Source organism: Pseudochaenichthys georgianus, chromosome 15, assembly GCF_902827115.2.
Source record: "Pseudochaenichthys georgianus chromosome 15, fPseGeo1.2, whole genome shotgun sequence".
NCBI classification, from domain to species: Eukaryota; Metazoa; Chordata; class Actinopteri; order Perciformes; family Channichthyidae; genus Pseudochaenichthys; species Pseudochaenichthys georgianus.
The window spans coordinates 14,491,481-14,512,589 of NC_047517.1; the positions used below are offsets into that span (position 1 = coordinate 14,491,481).

The following is a 21,109-nucleotide window of genomic DNA, read 5'->3' on the forward strand; positions in this document are numbered from 1 at the left end:
TCCGCTGCAACTCTGACTACTTTTAAATCCAGGCTGAAGACTTTTCTTTTTGTCGCTGCTTTTAATTGAACTATTCATATCTTAGACTGCACTGTAACTTTTATCCATGTATTTTTTCTTTTTATGTTTATTTTATTAGCTTTTATTTTTGATGACTGATTTTAAATGCCATTTTCTTAATGTCTTTCGTTTTTTTTGTTTTTTGTTTTGTTTTTGTAAAGCACTTTGAATTGCCTTGTGTTGAAAAGTGCTATATAAATAAACTTGCCTTGCCTTGCCTTGCCTTGCCTTGCCTTGCCTTGCCTTGCCTTGCCTTGCTTTTTTACACATACTCTCTCCAGCACAGGTTAGCTCTGAGTGTAAACATAGACCATATTACGTCCAAAACACATCAGGCATTGTTTCTGATGGCAACTTTCTGATAGTGCCGTGGGTCCGCATATCGGACGCAAATCTGGATCAGCTCCGTTTTTAGAGATTTGGGTATGGAGGACGAAGAGAGAGGTTTTTTTTTCTTCTGACACTTTGTGAGTTTCCTGACACTCCAGGGACAAATATGTTTGTATAAAAGACATCAAAAAGTGCATTTTGCATGATAGGTCCCCTTTAATACTCTAAATTTAAACAATGCAAACACCACTCTCTTCCCTCACATGTTCTGTATATCTCAGCTATCACAATCATATAAAGGCATTCAGACAATGATTCTTATTTTCAGGTAGTTATATGCAAATGAAAATAGTTGTTCTGCAAACTTGCCTTGCCAATAAATGCCCTTAAATCCTACAAACTGGTCCTATAAGGATTCTTGCTAAAATGTGTATGTAAAAAAATTGTGTTAAGTTACTTGACATCTTATCGTTCTACCCTAACAGGATGAGGCACAGGCTTGTGAGGCAGAGGAGGAAAATACCACTAAAGCCAAACCAACACGTCTGCTCTCACTGGACACTTTCCGAGGGTATGTCCGCCATCAGTAACCATCCTGTTTATCAGTCTATCACCACATGCGGCTCGTTCACATGCTAATTCCTTTTGGAGCAGTCTGAGGCATGATAAAGATCTACAGGCCCATCATAATGAATAATTACAGGGGTCACAGTCTGGCCACATGCTCCCCCAAAGCTTTTGTTATCAGGCGGTATAGCTTTGGGCATGATTTCTGATATCAGAGAGTCTTGGGTTTGGAACAGTGTGTTGCTGTTGGACAGGAGTGATGCATGTGATTGAATCTGGACTCCCTGCTAGCCTTAATTGTGGCCTGGGGGTAGACACAAAGCACGCCTCTCTGGAAACAGGATGCTGGTGTGTCTTTGACCTCCCCCTAGCCAAATAATTGATGTAATAATACAGTCGACATATCAGCACACATCCACACGGCCATAGATCTCCTGCCAAAATAGAGAACGAGAGGAAATCCAGCAGCACAGAGGCAGCGTCCTTCAGACAATTGGCATCTTCTCCATCTGTGGCTTCCTTTTGGATGAAAAGCCATCTGAAACCACTGTGCATATGGGCTGAATTCAAAACACCACATTGTATTATTTACTCTGGGAGCGGTATTGGTTAAATACCCTTAAAGGGGCCTCAATAGGATTGTTGGGGTTTTCACTTTCCTGTAGTATGTTATATACATTTCTGTGCATGTAAATGGTCTTCAAAGGCTAAAATCCATAAGTTCCGTCCAGAGAGAGTGAATCCCCCCCTGCCTGAAACGCCTCAATTGGACTCCTTTGTTTACTTCTATAAGATGTTTTACATCACTATTTAACACTCACGCTTCTATTGGTTAGCGCTCCAACACTTTGTACGTGATAGGCTAAGGGGTGGCTCATTTCTAAGTGGTTGACCAATCAAAACAGAGCTGGCCAGCTAACCAATCCGAGCAGACTGGGCTCTGGTTGGACCTTTTTGAACATTAAAGCTTGTAAAGAGGTCCCAGTAGAGGCACAACATAAAAATATGAACCTGAAAATGAGTAGAAGAGGGACCCTTTAAACCAGATTTTACAAAAGGTTCAAGGAAAGGCTACATTTTGATTTGATTTCTTTCTGTTATGCTGTTTGCCGCTGAGCTTAATCTTATTAGATGAAATGTCTCTCTGGGGTTACAGATACTTGTCACATATTGACATCCTGATAGGTAATACTGGAAATTCTCATAACTGACAACAACACACTTAATCAAACTGTGACTCAGCACTCAAGATTAACGCTGCGTTGCCTCCTCAGCCCTGTGACTTATGATCCATACTCCCTGATAAGTAACAACTTTCTGCTGAGAACAGACACATCATCTACCATAAATGCTGAGACATTTCTGATGGCAAAATGCTTTTCTCCTGAGCTGAAAGGTTTTTCTGATCATTGCTCAGGCTCCACTGACATGATATACAGAGAACAGTGGGGTACGGTTGAACGTTAATTTTTCTAAAAGGATTTGCATTTTAATCTTGTGCCACACTGCTAAAAGCCTGTCACCAGTTCCCTTGCTGTGGGAAATCGCACCGTCAGTAGTTCATACAACAGAAGGAACAACTATTACAGCAAAACAATGGATTGTCGTTTGCATTTAACACCAGGTGGCTGACTCATTCCGTTCCTTATTTTTGACTAAGCTTCAAGTTTTCCTCCGATTCAGTTTCAGATATGCTCTGATGTTTGGCCACACAAAAAAAGGAACCTTGGCATTCCCACTCAAGCAGTAATTTATTATGACTAGATTGGATGTCAGTGTATTTGATATGGCCAGTGCAGAAGGTAACTCAATACTCTGCAGTGATAGAGTGTAACTATCCATTTGCAGCGGGCAAAAGTACTAAGCTAACACTCTAATTGGTAATGCATGTACAGTGATTCAAATCAAAGAAGTCCATAAGCGTCTATCAGTGAGTCATAACCAGTTGTCACTGCTGCGAGAAAGACATGTATATCTGTAATCCGTTAGCTATAAATCACATATACTGATTCCCAGGCATGAATAAAGTCTATTACCGACGTGACAAATTCTCATTGGAGAGCTTCACGGGGATATTTACAACTTCAACCTGATTAGTCACCAGGAAACAAGCCTGTGGAGCTTTAACCTGGATATTGTATTAACTTTGGTGCAACATAAAGCAAAGTGATCTCAGATCTCATCATATTAATCATTTATAGTTTCCCTTAATCACAATTAGCAGACACCAGTGACGCCTGTGTGCTGCCTTTGAAATGTAATCTACCTAAAATAGAGCTCTCATTCACAATGAGAGTGTTTTGATTAAATAAATGGCCAATAAGCCCTGATATTGCAGGGACTTTCACCAGGCTCCCATGTGGCCAGAGATTTAACCTGTGTCTTTGTCACTATGGCGACTAATGGATTTGTTCGTCAAATTTTAAATGATAGCCGGCATGCAGATGGGTGCGTGCGTGAGAGAGATTAGTACACGGACACATGCAGCCAGCTTTACCTTACTTTAATAGCCCTTTTGAGATGATAGTGGCCGATTAGAATCTTGTATCAGCAGGTTGGGGCTAAAAGAGCAGTAATGGCTTTGGTGCACCTCTTAATTCAATCTGGGCAGAAAAACAAGAGGAGGCAGTACAGTGCATCTTATCAGAGAGTCTATTTCTTAGAGGTTGTCCTAATCTTATTGTCTAATTTATTTTTGATTGAATCAAACTTGGATTAAAGGCTTAAATTCAAGTATTTAACATGGTTAAACAATTGAATCTGCCTCTATAGCCAGACCACGCAAATATATACATATTTAACCACCCAAGTTTGTGTTGTGTAATGGCCCCCACTCGTTTTCTGACATGCAACGCAAACACCTTTTCCCCCCCCAGTGTCTGATTCAGTGAAGCACTCCGTCACGTGTGCTGTGTTTCAGCAGCCTTGGCCAGTGCGAAAGCATAAAGTGTATCATATATTAGAAGCAAAGTCTTTAGTCAGCACTCCTGCTTGAGGAGATCCAGAGGACAAGTGCTCATTTCCTGAGTGATTCATAATGCTTACATTGCATTACCTTGCATTTGGAGTGTGACAGAATAAAAAAAGCCCCTCCCCTCCCCTCTTTAAATGTAATTCAAAACCAAATATATTGTATCAGATGTATAAGTTACGTTTTAAGAAAACAGCTATGATATGACACAGTTATGCTGAATTCAAAACACATGTAACCCTAATTTCCATCATCTACTGAATGAAAACAATCCAAGTGTTGCTGAATAACTCGACAGCGTGCGATAGTGCTTACTCATTGTAGTGTCTTTGTAGGTTTTCCCTGACAGTGATGGTGTTTGTGAACTACAGTGGGGGAGGCTACTGGTTCTTCCAACATGCACCATGGAATGGTTAAGTATATGATATGCACAGAAATACATCTTAAAGGGGCCCTATTATATACATCTTCTGGTTCCTATTTGTATGTTGTGCCTCTAATATGGTGTGTCTCCATGCTTTAATGTTCAAAAAGCTCTTTATTGTTCTCATACTGTCTGTGCTGCAGCACCTCTTTTCACCCTCTGTCTGAAACCAGAGCCCAGCCTGCTCTGTAAAAGTAGTAAAAAGTAGTAAAAAGTAAAAAGCTAGTGTTTGCATGTAATCACGTCACCACCGAAAAACGTAATAATATTTCAGCATGATGACATGTAATAGTTTAATAATTTAACCACTTGTTAGGAATTGTCTTTTTTTCTTCACCACAGACCTTATTTCGGCATCCAACGAAAAACCCATTAAAAAAAAAAACATTTACTTCCAGATGCAGGAACAGAAATTGCAAAAATGCTGACTCATTTCCTGGTTTAAGGACTCATTCCTGTAGCCCTCTATAGCTGAAAGGACTGACAGCTCACAGTCTGCCTATACTTGTAACATTTATGTATGCCTTCTTTCAACTCAAGCCAGATATGAAATGAGTGCATGAACTCGAGGCAATTATTCAACAGCAGCAATCTCCTCATTGTGTCTGCAGCATTTTCTGACCTGTTGTCACTAATTATGATTAATGCAGTCTCAAACCAAACACACAGGATGCCATTCCTCACGCCAGCCAAATCAAAAGGCACGATCCATAGATCCGTGTTGTTATTAACAACCGGGGAGGAGACGAGGGGAAGGAGGGATGAGATTTTAAATGGCAGCTGAGCTGGGAGAATATGGGAGGGGGCAGTGAGGGAATGAGTGCTACGAATTCTGCATCCCTTTTCCCCATGAATATAAAAGTTTAAAATGTCACTCAAACGTAGTAAATCCATGTCAGTGTTTAGAGGTGTTCTCAATTTAAATCTTATAATAGCCTGTCTGCCACATCTACAAGTGTGTATTGATTTCAGCGCGGTTTGATTAATCTCCGTATTGCCTCTGTCACAGGAGTGTAGATATTTATTTACCTTTTGGAAATAGAAAGATAATGACTGATCAGCACTTAGGGACATAATATTGTTCTTAATCCACCTCCTAGTCCTTTTGGATTGAAGAGATTAGGAAAGGGCAAGAACTCTGTATATTGGCATTAAATACAAGTATCAGTGTCTATTCATATTCATGTTTGCCTCTGGATTCGTTGCAGGCCTTACTTTGGGAGACATTGTCATGCCATGGTAAGTGTAACACAAGAGGACTGTCATATATTCTCACTCCCATTATAATTCACTTAAATATGCATATTTATTTGTGTCTTACTCGTGTTTTATTGTTATTTCTTCTAGGTTTGTGTTTATTATTGGGACTTCGGTGGTGTTGGCTCTCAGATCCATGCAGAGGAAAGGAGTCAGCCGCCTGCAGCTGCTGCGCAAAATCACCTGGAGAACAGTCGTCCTGCTGATGCTCGGCTTCTGCTTCCTCAACTACTCTCCCAGAGACGGACCACGTACGTGAGACATATGCAGCACTCAATTATTAATGGAACAAATACTTTATATGTGGATGTGTTTGTTCTGTACTTTTTGATTTGATCTATAAGGGGGAAATGAACATAGATGCTGGCAGGTCTAATAATATGTCCAATTGCACATGTACAGCACTCAGAATCATTTGAACCATCAGAGGACAGAAAGAGGCAAACCATACGTTTGCTGTTGGATTAAATATTTTGAAGCAGATTTTATCACAAGGATTTTTCAAGATTCATTCCATATAGTTACGTGTAGCCCTCCAACTATTAGTAGGTTAATCAATCAGTCAATCAAGAGACAATTATTGAGCTGCTACTTTGATAATCAAGTAAATGTTTCAGTCATAGTTCAACAAAATATGCAATACTTTTGATGGTTTCACCTTGTGGAATGTCTTTGAGCATCATAATAAACTTGTAATGAATACTTCTCCAATGGTCAAAGCAAAACAAGACGTCTTTTAACAATAGCTTGGGTTATAGGAGTAATCATCAGCATTTGTACTTGTTTCAAAGGCAAAACAAATATTTTATGAATTCGGAAATTGTTCGAAGACTTGTTGTTTATGAAAACACCATGTATTATAATAAGGAGTAATCTACATCTTTTAGTATATTTATAAAACTGCAGTTTGTCAAGTGACAAAGATCTAGTATATGTTTAAATCCAGACTTGTGATAAAAGCCAAAGCTGCAGGGCTGTGTCGGGGGTTATAGAAGGGAAGCTGGCTGAAAATCCACATTTCATTGTCCACCTGGGGATGCACGGGGCGCCCCTGACACATTAGCCCTCCTCAGCGCTAATGGACTTTCCTGGGTGGATGTCTGCGTAACTGGGTTAACAAAAATATTGTTATTGTGTGTGTAGTCTAAAAATCTAGCACCGGGGGACGTTTAACTGCAGCGGATTGAGCAAAAACAAGCGCCGCGGTAATGGACAATTACAAACAGATAGTGTTACACTCTTCAGCCCCATGCAGCTGCTGTGGAGGCTGGAGGCATAACAGCACACTGACTTTACCATAAACTGCAGCTCTGCCCTCCGTCTCCAAGGATGTCCTCTGCAGCTCTGTCCCAGGGTTTGATCTAATAAGAGAATGGAGTCATATCGGCTCAATATGTTAAACCATTTCAATGTCAGACGAGACAGAAGAAGGTGTTAACCTTTGACAGAAACTATGAGTCATTTCAAATAAACCTTGCTACGGTTAAATGCACAAATCATTGTCAAAGCAGAGACCTTGAAACTCCAATATATTTTTATTTTGTCCCTTTATTGAAGCACTTGCATAATACTTTATTTTAATGGTTACATTTCACATTCCATTAGATGAACTCAAAACGTAGTGTGATAAAGCTAAAAACGTGGCTGTTACTCTTAAATCCTTAGAAGTTGACGTTTTCGACATACAACAATATTATTTACCTTAAGACGACAGTGTTTTCAAAGTTTGATCTCTGACTATTCATCAGTTTTTTATTGTTTTTGGATGGTGACAAGCTACAAGAAATGATAACGGTACGTCCACACGGTTCCGTCGCGTTGAAGCTTGCCGGTGGGCGTGTCTGGCACGCGACCAACAACCAATCACATGAATCTTCCGCCCCGGACACACAAGCACACGGTTTGATTGGCTAGCGCTTGTACTGGCATATGATTTGATTGGCTGGCGCTTCCGTCGACGCTTGAAAAGTTGAACTTTTTTCAACTTTCAGCGCGAGCAACGGATGCAAAGTGACGCGACGGAACCACAATGCAGTTCGGCAAAGCTTGACGTCACCCCATTCAAAGTGAATGGGAAGCGTCTCCGTTGAAGCACGCAACGGAACCGTGTGGACGTTACGTACGTCAGATAAAGATGAGGTCAGAAGGTGGAGTTCTAACCCCGAGAGTAGAGAAGCCTTCAGACGATGAGAAACCCATCTTTTTGAAACTTTTCTAGTATTTGCTAGACTTTCTGATGGTTTAAGTCTGTTCTTCTCACTTCCACCACATAATCATTATTTTGTTTAATCTATCAGTGAAAGTGCTCAGAGATGGGAAGCAGACAGCCAAGCTTTCACTTCTTAAATGATATTGAACATCAAAAAGGGTCTCAATTTCACACAAAAAACCAGAAAAGCAGTTCTCTTTAAAACTGTAAGACTTTCAAGATGCATTTTTATATAATATTACACAATATATGTTGTGGGGGAACAGATATAGTAAATGTTCATGGTGGGAGTGTGACCTGCATATTTAACAAATGTGTCATAAGTAAGAGCTTCCGCTTTTCCTGTGAAAGGAGACATTTCCGTCTCTTATTTGATTTGCTTGGATCAATGAATGGGATTACGCTGTTTTCATGGCACTTTGTGTGGCAAAAAGGTTTTCAATTAACTAATGTGTAGATTACCATCAATCTCTCAACCACAAGCCAATCTTATCCTCCCCAATTTGTCGAGAGATAACTTGGAATCTTTGATTTGCTTCCCACGTTCTTGACATGTCTGTTTCCTGTAGGCTGACACCATCCCCGGTGCTGTCCGTCATCCTCCTTCAGGAAGATGGAATGGAATGATGGAGAAGATGCTCACGTGTCCAATATTGTCTATCTCCTGATTTATAATTTGCTCACATCAGCAGGAATACTTATATATCTGTGCTGGTACCTGAGTTGTAAGATCATATATTCATCACTGAGTATCAGAGGGATCATGATGTTGACTGTGTTGCAGTGTCCTGGTCCTGGCTGAGGATCCCTGGGGTGCTGCAGCGTCTGGGCTTCACCTACTTTGTCCTGTCTCTCCTGCAGACTTTCTGGGGCCATGAAGAAATCCCACTGCGAGCGGTAAGCAGCTCTGTCAGGTTCACTTTAGTCTTTCATTGCACACCAGGGGATAAAAAAGTTCCGCCTGGAACAAAACATTTATAAACAGCTAATTCACTGTGTGCGCCTTGAATTCCTGGGTACATCAAAGCCGTACAATTTAACATTTCATCTTAAAACATTCTGAAAATGACAGGACCTATGTTATATGTTTTTTAATTTCAGTAATCCCAAAATGTTTTAAATCCTAGAGAATTGTGTCAGTTTAGTCCAATACAAATACAAACAATGAAACTGCTCTTTACTGGTGTTACTCACCGTGTCTCATTGATCCTTGGAGGCAATGTCTGCGGATCATTTGCCACCTGTTATAAACTTCCTAATAGCATGGATGTTAAAGGGGATCTATCATGCAAAATGCACTTTTGTACATAAATATGTGTCCCCGGTGTGTCAGGGGACTCACCAAGTGTCAGAAAACACAACCCTCTCTCTTTTCCTCCATACCCAAATCTCTAAAAACGGGGCTGCAACGGATCTGATACAGACTGATCCAGATTTGAAATATCTCTGACGTCAGAAACAAGGAGCTCCGCCTATATGGGCAACTCTCCACCTATCAGGGGAATGAGAGGTTGTGTGGCATGGTAACAGCATAGTAACAGCATGGTAACATGACGCTCGTGCCTCGCCCCCCTGCAAAGGAGCTGTGGTCAGCTGCAGCTCATTTGCCACAGAATCAGCCCTTGCAAAAACAGGGCTGGAATACAGCAAATAGAGCGAAATGAGGCATGGCTAAAATGCATGATCTGTTTGGTATTTTGAAAAAAAAACTTCACAGACACGTTTTATATGGGTATGGCCCTACAATATATGTTTCAGATATAGCATGATAGGTCCACTTTAAGTTAACAGAGAAACAGACTGGGAAAACATCAGCAACAAATCGGATCGCTGCCTCTCAGGGACGTTGCGTTGTAAAAACATGTATTTTTAAATGTTGTGTTTGACCAGTTTAACTCATTGTGTCTGGCCCCTGGCAAACACCTATGATCCTACGATACTTCATGACACTACCAAACGTGTCTTTTGTTATTATTTTGATTAACACCCCAATGGCAGACAATAGTATTGTGCATTTAACACGATATGTGTGTTGCAGCATCACTGGTGAAACCCCGTCCAGGACGTGGTCCTGTACTGGCCACAGTGGCTGATTATCGTCCTGCTGGAGACTCTGTGGCTCTGCATCACTCTACTCCTGCCTGTACCCAACTGCCCCACGTAAGTCCCAGCACGGCTTCCACTGTCGCATAACATACCAAGCAACATCCACTCATAAATCCACTGTACACGTATGCTTAAAGTGTAAATTCCCCCATGCTGAGATAATCTCCCATTGGGGCTGTTGCTCTGCAGCAGAGGTGTGAGCGTGCACCTTGAGTCGCTGGTGTTATGAACCTCTGTGATTTATGGGCCTGTGGTGGATGCTTCAGAGGGCATAATTAGCCAATCTCAGTCTGTCGTGTGCAATAAGAGGAGCCGAGGCAGAGGATCCATCTTCCTCGCTCCGCGTCTTCTGCTCAGTGCTGCTTTTTTGTCTGCGTTTTCCCCCCATTTACGTGACCCTGCATGACATCACTGTTACAATACTGCTGGTTCAAATAGGAGCTCTTGTGTTTCCTCCAACATCTTGTTGAGCTCAAATAAAGAACTAAACTAAATCTCTCACATTGAAAATGTGGCCTGAGGAACTTCCTTTGGTTAAATCATCTCATAAAATAATTTTTTTTAAATCCTTTATAGTTATGTTGTTACTTTTTCATTGCTATTAGAATGCCTTGTTTTCGAATGCTAACTATATTGTTTGTTATCAGAGGGTATTTGGGAGCTGGTGGAATTGGGGATGACGGTCTTTACCCAAACTGCACTGGGGGCGCAGCAGGATACGTTGACCGATGGATGTTTGGGGATAACATGTACAGATACCCCACATGCAAAGTAAGATCTTTTTACACACACCTTTCATCATTTTACCAATTCTTCTTAAAATCGTGCAGGTGGTATTAAAACAACCTTGCTGGTCCTTGTGGTCTTGCTTTTGTTCAGGAATTGTATCGCTCCACGCAGCCCTTTGACCCAGAGGGGGTTCTGGGTACAATAAACTCTGTTGTCATAGGATTCCTGGGGATGCAGGTAAGATGGTTTATTCATTTGACCTGTGTGATTCAACAAGTGGTACAAGAGTATTTCTAGTTTTGAGTCGTTTTTGTGTGTCAATACTTTTCTGTTGTTGTTGGATGGTTCTTAATTTACTATTGCTTTTAATAGGCACAATGCTTTTTATTATACTTTGTTTAGTAAATGGATGGTTTAGCGTATTGAATCAATGCAAGGCTAATTGAAGGGCTACTGATAATTAGTTTGATGATATCAAACATTTCATTTTTCATATATTTTTGAAACTCTAAGTTTGTAAGTTTTTCTGTGATTTGGGGGAACTCCCTTAAATTCTTGCAATACTGGCCTCTGATTGGCTGAGAGCAGCAACTTCTTCGTATTTGACCAAAGCTTGTTATGTGAAGGCTTACTGGTCAAAAACTACTGGCAGAAACTAGTCTCAAGAATCATTAACTTCCATACAATTATACAAATATATTTTTCATTTCTGTTCCAGAGCTTCTTTAACTAGAGCAGGGGTGTCAAATTCAAATACACAGTGGGCCAAAATATAAAAACAGCATTAAACATTAAATCATCAGTTGCATTCATTTCTTATGGCTCTATCTGCAGCTTTTACGGAGTCATTTCTTATGATTACATTTTTCCACAGGCCAACAACAGCTTCAAAAAAACTAACATGCCCTGTTGTCGTGAGAGAAAAAGTGCAGAAGAAAACATCCATTAAAACTCAGTTTGCTGCTCTGTGATGCTAGTTCAGACACTTGGCATCTCATCTCGGGTGCAAGTTCATCAATGTTTGGGCTCAGGCTCTGAGCTGAGGAAACCCTCAGGATTGAGTGAAGGTGTGCGGGAAATATATACCGGCGGGCCAGATCTAATAGTAATTTAAAATTGTCCTGCAGGCCGAAATGAAATCCACCAAGGGCCTGATTTGGCCCCCGGGCCTTGAGTTTGACACATGTGAACTAGAGGATCAATGATGGACTATAATGCTCAGACTTTGATATTAGACAGTGAGACTACAGTTAATGATGTTCTCTGTTCCCTTACAAAACAGGCTCAAATGTTTAGATTATGCTGCAGGTGCCAGCTCTTTTGATTGAGCTTATACAATCCTGTTTTTCTTATTGTACACCTGCAAAATGAACTAACATTCAGAACAATCTAAAGCAAACACAACTTCTATAAATTGTTTTGGTTGATTAATTTACCTTAAATGCTGTGTTACATTGAGTTAAAATACAGGTAGAGAAACATTTTTTTTAAATGAAGTACCTTTTTCCCGCCTAATTGCAAGTGCACAGCTGCCCTCTTTTAATGACAAAATGTTGTCAGAAAGTGAGGAGAGAGCGTTTGGTCTTTAGACCTGAGCTTCTGACGGCGACAGCGTCACTTTGCGTTGTGGGAAGTAGCCCTGCAAAAGCAGCCACATTGCTTAATTCCCGGTGGGCGGTTAGCACTGAGCCCTTCCGTCAGCGAGTCTTAGACGACACGCCAGCTGTCCGCTGCCCTCCTCTGTGCTGCCCGTGCTAATATCCTCAGCTGAAACATATTCATCATCACCAAATTAATCAGGGGGTGTGGATGACTTACACGCCACATCTGGCTCAACAGGATAGGAGAAATGTGAGCGCCACGTCAGGGACACAGCATTGACATCCCAGGCATATTTGGTTACCCAAGGGCAAATACATGCACACACCCGTTACTGGTGTTTACATGGTATTTCTCATTAAATGTAGGATTAAATGAGTTGTGGTGTCCCTGCTTATCTCTGCCTCCTTCTCCACAGGCTGGGAAAATTATCATTTTCTACCGGGGGATAAACGTCCACATCCTCTGTCGATTCCTCGTGTGGGCCGTCATCCTGGTACGTTGCATAATGTGGGGGTTTGAAACACAGCTGGGAAAGTATAGAGTATAAAAGTCAATTGATAACTTAAAACCAAGACAACAAATCACCTTGTCCTGCTCCTATGACTCACACCGGGCTGAGCACTTTTATGGTCCTGCTGTTTTACTTCGCCATGAAGGTAGACTGCAACATGTTTTCCGCTGGCAAAGCCATTCATTAGCAGGACTTAGTCCAGGACATGTGTGTGATCTCAGTACAATTAAACAACATCCATGTGTGGCTGCATTTCCGGGCAGTCATGAGTATCCAGCACCCCGGGGGGGTAACACTGTCTCTCATTGCCGGTGCCTCACATGTGGTTGCAGATTAGTTATTCAATGTCTACTACAGTCTGCAGCATCTAATAAAGAGCACAATTAAATCATATACCTGCACACTAAGTCTCAATAAACATTTAAAGACACATCATGTGACTGTATGGACAGTTTGGTATAACAGAAACAATATAAAAATCCATTCAAACCCATAATAAAAACACACATTTTGGTAGTTATCAGCTCAGAAAGCAGTTAAGGACATTTTTGTTTTGGAGCTGTGTTTATTCTGGGTGGTCTCACAACACAAGAAGAGGCAAGCTGGCATCTATTTCATTTGGAGGGGGATTGTGTCCCACAGGGAGAAGCCAAGTGTTATATGAGACGTCCCGTTTTGCATTTCTAAACCTGTGACAGGAGGCTGTTAGTCCGTCCTAACGAGATTGACAGATATCCAGGAGGAAAGGCTTTGCTGAGCTTTGCGTGTTTGTTTGCACAGTACAGTGAGACGCTACAGGAGAACGGGGTTAGTTTGCATGAGCCTGCATGCTGTGGAGGGAGACATCCTGAAGCGGCGGAGCTGTGGCCCGAAGCGACGATGGAGCCGGAGAAGCTGGCTGCCTCACTCAGCCTTTGAAACTGGGCATGATGAAAAGAGGCCAGTAGACGCAGTCAGAGAAAAACACTTAGTTTAATCCCATTAGTTTGAAGTTTTTGTGTATATATTACTGGGCCTTTTCTGATATTTCTGGTTTCTGCAGACCGGCATGTGTGACTGTTTGACCAATGTGATTAAACCTGACTGAAGGTTCCTAAAATTAAGTAAACAATTCCATCCATTAACTTTGTTTTATCGTTACTGCATCTATGCAATATCTCAATAGAGCTTTTAGCCTTCATAAAATGTCTCTTCCAGCCGTTACTTTCTAATGATATAAAGCTTTTAAATCCTCAGCTTGTAAGAAGACACTGCAGAGAGAAATGCAGCTCTGTGCATCTGCATTTAGGCCCAATGGCGCTTTGAGTATGCTAATATGCTCACAGTAACAACATGCTAATGTTAAGCAACTATGTTTACCATGTTCATCATTATAGTATAGTTTGGGAGAATGTTAAAATGTATTTATTAGCACTGAATAGAAAGTATATCTGAGGTTAATGCAAATGTCTGACCTGGGAATGGTGTTGGATGGAAAGCCAGAGGATCACCAACGTCATTACAATTCATATGTTGACCTCATGGTGGCACGATATGAGAACTAAGGGGTTAACCAAATAGAGATTCATCATCTGGGAACAATGAATGTCTGTCCCAAATTGTAAGCCAATATATTTAGCAGTCGTCAAACTTTTTACTAAAAGCGAAAGAATCAAGTTAATGCTCTTGCTAAAGGAAATAAAAGGAGGTCCCCAACCCCAGAGCCATGCTCACAGTATATATATATATATATATATATATATATATGGTCCTACAACATTATTATAATCAAACTAGAAGGGCAGAGGGACCAGACCTCTAAATAAATAATAAATAGTCCAGTCTGCCATGACATGCAAATCTGCAATTGCACCCACCATATAATTATGGATATTTTTCCAAAACTAACATTTATTATTTGCATGATATGCATTTACATTTACATACATGACAACAAAATGGTGCACCTGCCCCACAATTCGGATCCACTCAAATCTTCCTTGACTCACGCTTCACCCTTACACCAAGTGATGGCACTATCTCACAGACAGAGATACAAACAAACCGGATAAGACTGTAATAGGTCTAACATTTATGTACTAAATCCAATACAAGAAATCCAGCACTGGAGGAATGGGTCTTTTTGTGTTTGTAAATCAGGAAGAATCCTGCTCATACATGTGAGAATCAATTGAAATTCTGTTGTGAGAATGTAATATCATTAACCTCAATTCCTAAATGACAAATCTCCCCATTATGTCTCCGGGTGTTGAATCTTATTGACTATCATTGTGGAGCGAGTGACTGGAGGGAGGGGAGATAAATTACATCCATTTGGCTTCTCCCAGAGGCACAGAGTGATAAAGTAACACAACAGGAAATAAATAAACATTAGGCTTTTATGTTTCGCCACTGTATCTGGTAATGTCACATAGATGAAGATATTCAAAATGGTGACGTTATATTCAGGATCATACAGTGTGTAGAGATGGATCGATACAGGGACGTACAATCCCAGTTAACTGAAATAGAGAATAACAATAAAATGGATTTTCTCGCACTGCAATTGTTGACAGAGAGAGCTGGAGTTTTTTTATTGATTCTGGGAAGAGATACAAACCATGAGTAAAGTGTAAATACAGCATATGTGTTCTGCTTTGGTTCCTTCTTTAATCTCAGTTGAATCTATTTTTAATCCCACTAAATGTTTTTCAGCGACAAAGAAAGCAACATTAGTTTTAGCGATCTGCCTTCTCTTCACATTGACTTTTCTAATACGATTTTGCCTCAGAAGGGAGGAGAGCAGAGCTGAAGCTCTTGTTTCAGACATGTGCTCTTGACATTAGCGGGCCTCCACAGTGGAGGAGGGAGCTCATTTCTACCGGCATCCAACCACAGGTTTGATATTTCTGCACAGGAGGTTCACAAAGAAGTGTTGATACAGTAAAGGACAAGCCGGGTTTTACGCCACAGTTCTCTGTTCTGTTATTTCTACAGCAGATTGATATCCAGGGGCAGCCATGCATCTTCCTGCTAATAAACAACAGTCCCTGTTAATTAAAATCCAACGATCAGGCTCGAGAAGTGAGAGATTGAAATTGAGCGATTGCCCCACATACCAGCCCCGTCCCACATCCTGCTGCCTGGATAGCCTGGAGACTCAATCCAGCCCCGGCTAGGCTATTTCCACACCATCGATTCTGTCATCTATACACATGATGGATATCCACCTAACAAGCATGTTTGGATTCTAACCACTGCCCTGTTTCTCTCTGGAGCACAGAATGTATCCTCAAGTATCTAAATGATATGTAAAGGTAAATGGATGAGGCAGTAACAGCTCTCCTTGAGATCATACACTATTCCTCAGTACTGTGGTTAATAACTGACTGTGGAGTGCACCTCAAAGGGGTGTGACTCTGAAGGGGGGGTGTCTATAACATTCCAACGTGGACATATTGGCCTGTTGTAGTCCGATATTGTGTGTGTGACTTGATGGACTTTGCATCTGACTTCAGATAATCGGTTAATCCTCCGGACTCTGCTTGATTCTGATCCTCACGTTTTAGCAGCCCAATACTGCTCGCTTTATCGCCCTCCATCGATTTGAAATCTGTTTCATTTCCATCCTTAGGGAATCTCTGCAGCCATCCTTTCTAAGTGCACGCGAGATGGAGGATTTATACCTGTCAATAAAAACCTTTGGTAAGTGCTTCCTGACCCTCTAAATCCAGCCACTTTTCCTCACAAAAGAAAGGATGGGTTTCCAACAGGCACAAATCAAGGCTGCTAAAACACACGTTTACTTACCTCTAACGACAGCTACGACTGTAAATAATCACCCGCGCTGTCGGGAGTGTGAGGTGGAGGGGTTATACATCCTCCCAACATGATCACTCTTCCTCACAGCCAGGAAAATAAAGGATGCTTGCTTTATCCTCTCTAGTCACTCACAACACATTTGACCAGCTCTGTGTGATGGAATGGGATCAGGCTCTGGGAAAAGCATCTCTATAACCGCGGTGTAGTCGAACCGCTCCAAACTATCATATGCCTTTTTGGTCAAACAAGGCACGTTTGTAATGGTTTTGCATGAAATACAGCGCAATAACAACCTCAGACGTACATTACTTTACGACCTGCACATTCTTTCCACTCCCACATTCCCCTTAATATGAAGTGAATCATTTTAATGTTGCAGCAGGAAGAATACCATTTCATCTGTGATGTGTAAGCAAATTCTTCATGATGTTCCACTGGGGCCTCCTGCTAACGCTGCGCTCATCCCTCGCCATTACCTGCCTGGCTTTTATAGGCAGTTCATCATACACAGGTTATTGAGCCCTTGAGTACGAGTCCCTGCCTGGATGTCTAGAAGTAATTAACTCCCAGCTAAGAGTCCTTTTTGGCCCCACTTCAGCGGAAATAAAAAAAACAACAAAAAAGCCAGGAGGCTCCGGGAGGCAGCCATTTTACATCAGATGGTATTACATCAAACATTCTTGCACTTAGGAACAGACAGGGACATGGCTGGCTGGCTGGCACGGCTCCACGGGGCACGTGCCAAGGATCCACTGCTGATGCCTTGCTTGGACCACTCCAGCAAACTGTCCCGCAGTTTGCTGGAGTGCCTCGAGACCATTGGGTGTTATTTATCTGCAGTACAGGATTGATAGACCCAGTGTTTTTACACCCGTGTTCACAACTTTAGTGATGGCCAGATGCACAGAGTGAAATGTTGCTGTTGTTGTAAAGTGTTGCTGATGGTTTGTTTCCGCAGGTCGTTGTCCTTTGTGTTGTGTATGGGCAGTGTCTCCTTCCTGCTGCTGGGAGGCATGTACTATGTCACTGATATCAAAGGCTGGTGGGGCGGGCAGCCATTCATATACCCAGGTACTGCTTAAACGCTAGCAAAGAATGACATGTATTATACAGGGGTAAATGTTAACACTCACGATTAGACACCTTGCTAATTTAGTAAAAAAGCTATAATGGAAATGTTTACATCGATTGAACACATGACTATTTGCAATTATGCACTCACTCGCATTTATCCCGTGACCATTATCTTATATTAAAATAATTTAACTGCTGAACATAGTGGAACATTTAGCAGCTACATTTGTAAAAATAAAATGCAACTATTTGCTATCAAGTTTGCTATATCATCAAGTTGATATTGTGTAAGTGTTGTATACATCTTGTGGCAACATGTTTTTACAGGTTTAAAGGATCCATTCCAGTTATACATTAACTATTAAAATGCTGGTCTTAGAGATTGACCAAAGAAATTAGCTGGATTAGCTATTGTAGCTAATATTAAAGGAGTCTACTGTCAGAGTGGAAGAGGCACACAAAGCTAGCTATCTGTTTATTTGCAGTAGTAACAATCCTTTAGCAGCCTTGGTTTGTATATTGTAGAACTTTTCTTCAGCAGTGGTTAATATTGTTAAGGTTTTCTAAAATGGGCTTGATAGCTTTGTAGGGGTTGTTATTACTGATTTGGTCAAGCTGAGGTTTTGGTCAGACTCAGAGACAAGCATTTTAAGTCAAGTTTAACTTTTCTTTTTAAAGCTTTTGCACTGCCTCCCCCAATACAGTTGTTTTATCCATAATGTGTTTTACAAATGTGCAAAGTAGGATGAGATTTCCTCTAAAGAGTCTTGTTCGATAGGATCTTATTTGTGTCTCTTCTCCTCTCCTCCTCAGGGATGAACTCCATCTTTGTATATGTTGGTCACACTCTCCTGGGGTTCTACTTCCCGTTCAGCTGGGAGATGCGCTTCCAGGAGAGCCACTGGGAGCAGCTCTTCCAAAGCCTGTGGGGGACTGCATTGTGGGTGCTCATCGCTTACCTGCTGTACAGGAAGAAATTCTTCCTCAAAATATAAACCAGGATGTTCATCTGTCCTATTTTACATTCTGTAGATAACATCATTTTATTGTTCAACTTTAACAATCACTATTTATTGTAAGGTATGTGGAATACAATAACTTCTGTGGGAAATGTGTCTTGGTTTACTTTCCAGTAATGTACAACCTACCCATGTACAGTTGAGTTGTACTAATGCTTACAAAATGTTATCAAACACTGGCTGCATGAAGGCAAAGATGATGACAATGTATGAATATCTATGAAAACCTAAAGAAGATGTTTGTTCCACCGTCAGTGTGGGCAGCTGAGGATTTATTTAATGCCACTTGTTTTGTGCACTGAATAGACTGATTAAATCAAATATACTGAGGTGGTACTTAACAAATGAGGCCGAGTGATTCCACTACACACCAGGCCAGCCATTATGAGTCTGTTGCCATGGCCACTCCTTCCCCTTCTGTGCGTGTGCGGATACCATCTGCTGTCCGAGTGACAGTACTTTAATAGGGGTCAAGATGCACGGCTCACAAAGGAGTGTCATTAATGGGAACGACACCTCTTGCACTCATTGTATTAGAAAATCAGGGAAATTACAGAAATCCAATTCATCAGAGAACACAACGAGCCGCCTGAGCACATTTTAGATATTCAACACATGCTCACCTACTGAAACGGGGCTTATTTTTAGAACATAACGTCTCCACGTGGTTGAGTATTGAGTGATTTATTGATATTTTTGTTTACATGACGGTATTGAACATGCTGTGTGACTTTAGCATCAGGTCAGGTGATGTGTACATCTAGTTAATGAAATGACAGCATCACGCTGCTCTTCCAGAGTGAATATTACACACTGCTCAGATGGCGTAGTGACGGTGTAATATGCTGTAGTGATGTTGGTAATTATCTTATGAACAGTCTGGATCCCTGTAGGTGCATCCTGCCTTTTGGAACAGGACTCGAGTCCATAATTGCTTTCTCCAAACCACTGTGCAAGAAATGGAAACGCATCTCCTCGAGATGAAAATGAAATCAATAGTCTAAAAATATCTTTGTGTGTTTGCATGCATTGATAAAGCTTTGTATTTAAATGTAAGCATTTAGCTGAGTCATTCTGAGAGGAACTACAGCAGCACAATGAGCTCCATTAGAAACATCCCAAGAAAGGTCTAGCCAGCCGAGATGATGAGCATTGTGCTTATGTTTCAGATAACGTTTCTGCTGAACCCATGATACAGTAACATTGTCATAAAAAGCCCATACGATAGCATTGTGGTTCCACATACCATGACTACACCACAACATTTCCTTGTTTTTATTGATTCTTGTGGAGCATTGTGTCTCTTGATACCTATAGTCTGTCATATGGAAACTTTATCCCAGATGCAATGTTCTCATTCTTATATCACATAATGATCCGCTCGCTCTCCCTCGATGCAGAGAGCAGCAGTACATTCATCCTCCTATATCGTGTAAGTGACCATTTGGGTATCTGTTAACATATTGACGTCAATTTCACATTTGAATAAAACATGATATCTTGAAGAAAGTGGACATTTTCAAGCAATAACTTTATTTTAAATGTAATTAAAGGGTTTTATTTTAGGGATGGCTCGATAACACTTTTATCATGTCCGAAACCTTAACGGAAACCTTAACGGAAACATTAAGTAACGGCCTTGAGTCTTTTTCCCTCTTAAACTATAAGCTGTTAATAATACATGGACACACTTTTCTTAGCCATCTACTCTCATGCTCAAACTAGGAAGCACAATTGCATTCCCATACGTGGTTACACAATACTTCTGGTGCTTTTTACAGTCCTTTTTATTTGTTACAAAGAAAATTGTAATTCCGTGTAAATTACTGGACGTAACTTAAAACTCAATGTCGCCCAAAAAGCTGTTTAAGGCTAATGGATTGTTTCTTTTATGATTTTGTTTGTATTGTGTCCAGTATTGTACTGATATCATCCCCAACATTGTTTGTGGCTGAGCCTACACGATAAACATTTAAACAGCTAATCTGGATATTATTAGATGTTCAACACACATGTTTACTATAAATATAAACTGACAACATCTAAAAAAATGTTTAGGTCTTGCTTACTTCTGATAAAGCTTTCTTCCTGTTCATATACCGTCTATGGTTTCCTCACATTTGTCTTCCTTTTTAAACCCAGGAAACATATTGAGCAAACCAAAGACAGCAGGTGAAATATAACAGCATTGTTTTTGTTCCACTTGGTGAAAGTTGCTGGAGCTCCTGAGAAGCCCTGCTGTCGCTCTGCTGCCCAGTGAGCTCCAGTGTTTTTGCTCCATGCAGGGACATTGATTGGAGAGCGATTGCTGTGTGACTGACTGGTGTCCTGCCCTGAGGCTGCAGCAATGCATCACTCCACACCACCCTGTCACGGAGAGATCCCTCACTTAAACGACAGGCAGTCTTTAGACCTAAAGTCACTCCACTGTTTGCTCTTTTTGTTCTGG

The 21,109-nt window shown here is 41.0% G+C and overlaps 1 protein-coding gene across 1 annotated transcript in view; it reads left to right on the plus strand.

Moving 5' to 3' along the window:
- The window catches only part of LOC117459917 (heparan-alpha-glucosaminide N-acetyltransferase), a 30,849-nt gene extending 10,703 nt beyond the window's left edge, over positions 1 to 20,146 (plus strand). The window contains 12 exon segments of the mRNA XM_034101085.1: positions 876 to 961; positions 4,264 to 4,340; positions 5,561 to 5,591; positions 5,700 to 5,860; positions 8,603 to 8,715; positions 9,857 to 9,978; positions 10,572 to 10,695; positions 10,804 to 10,890; positions 12,671 to 12,748; positions 16,380 to 16,450; positions 17,526 to 17,638; positions 18,455 to 20,146. Coding sequence (XP_033956976.1) covers positions 876 to 961; positions 4,264 to 4,340; positions 5,561 to 5,591; positions 5,700 to 5,860; positions 8,603 to 8,715; positions 9,857 to 9,978; positions 10,572 to 10,695; positions 10,804 to 10,890; positions 12,671 to 12,748; positions 16,380 to 16,450; positions 17,526 to 17,638; positions 18,455 to 18,636 — 1,245 coding nt within the window. The 3' untranslated portion in view covers positions 18,637 to 20,146.
- Positions 20,147 to 21,109: the final 963 nt, after the last annotated feature.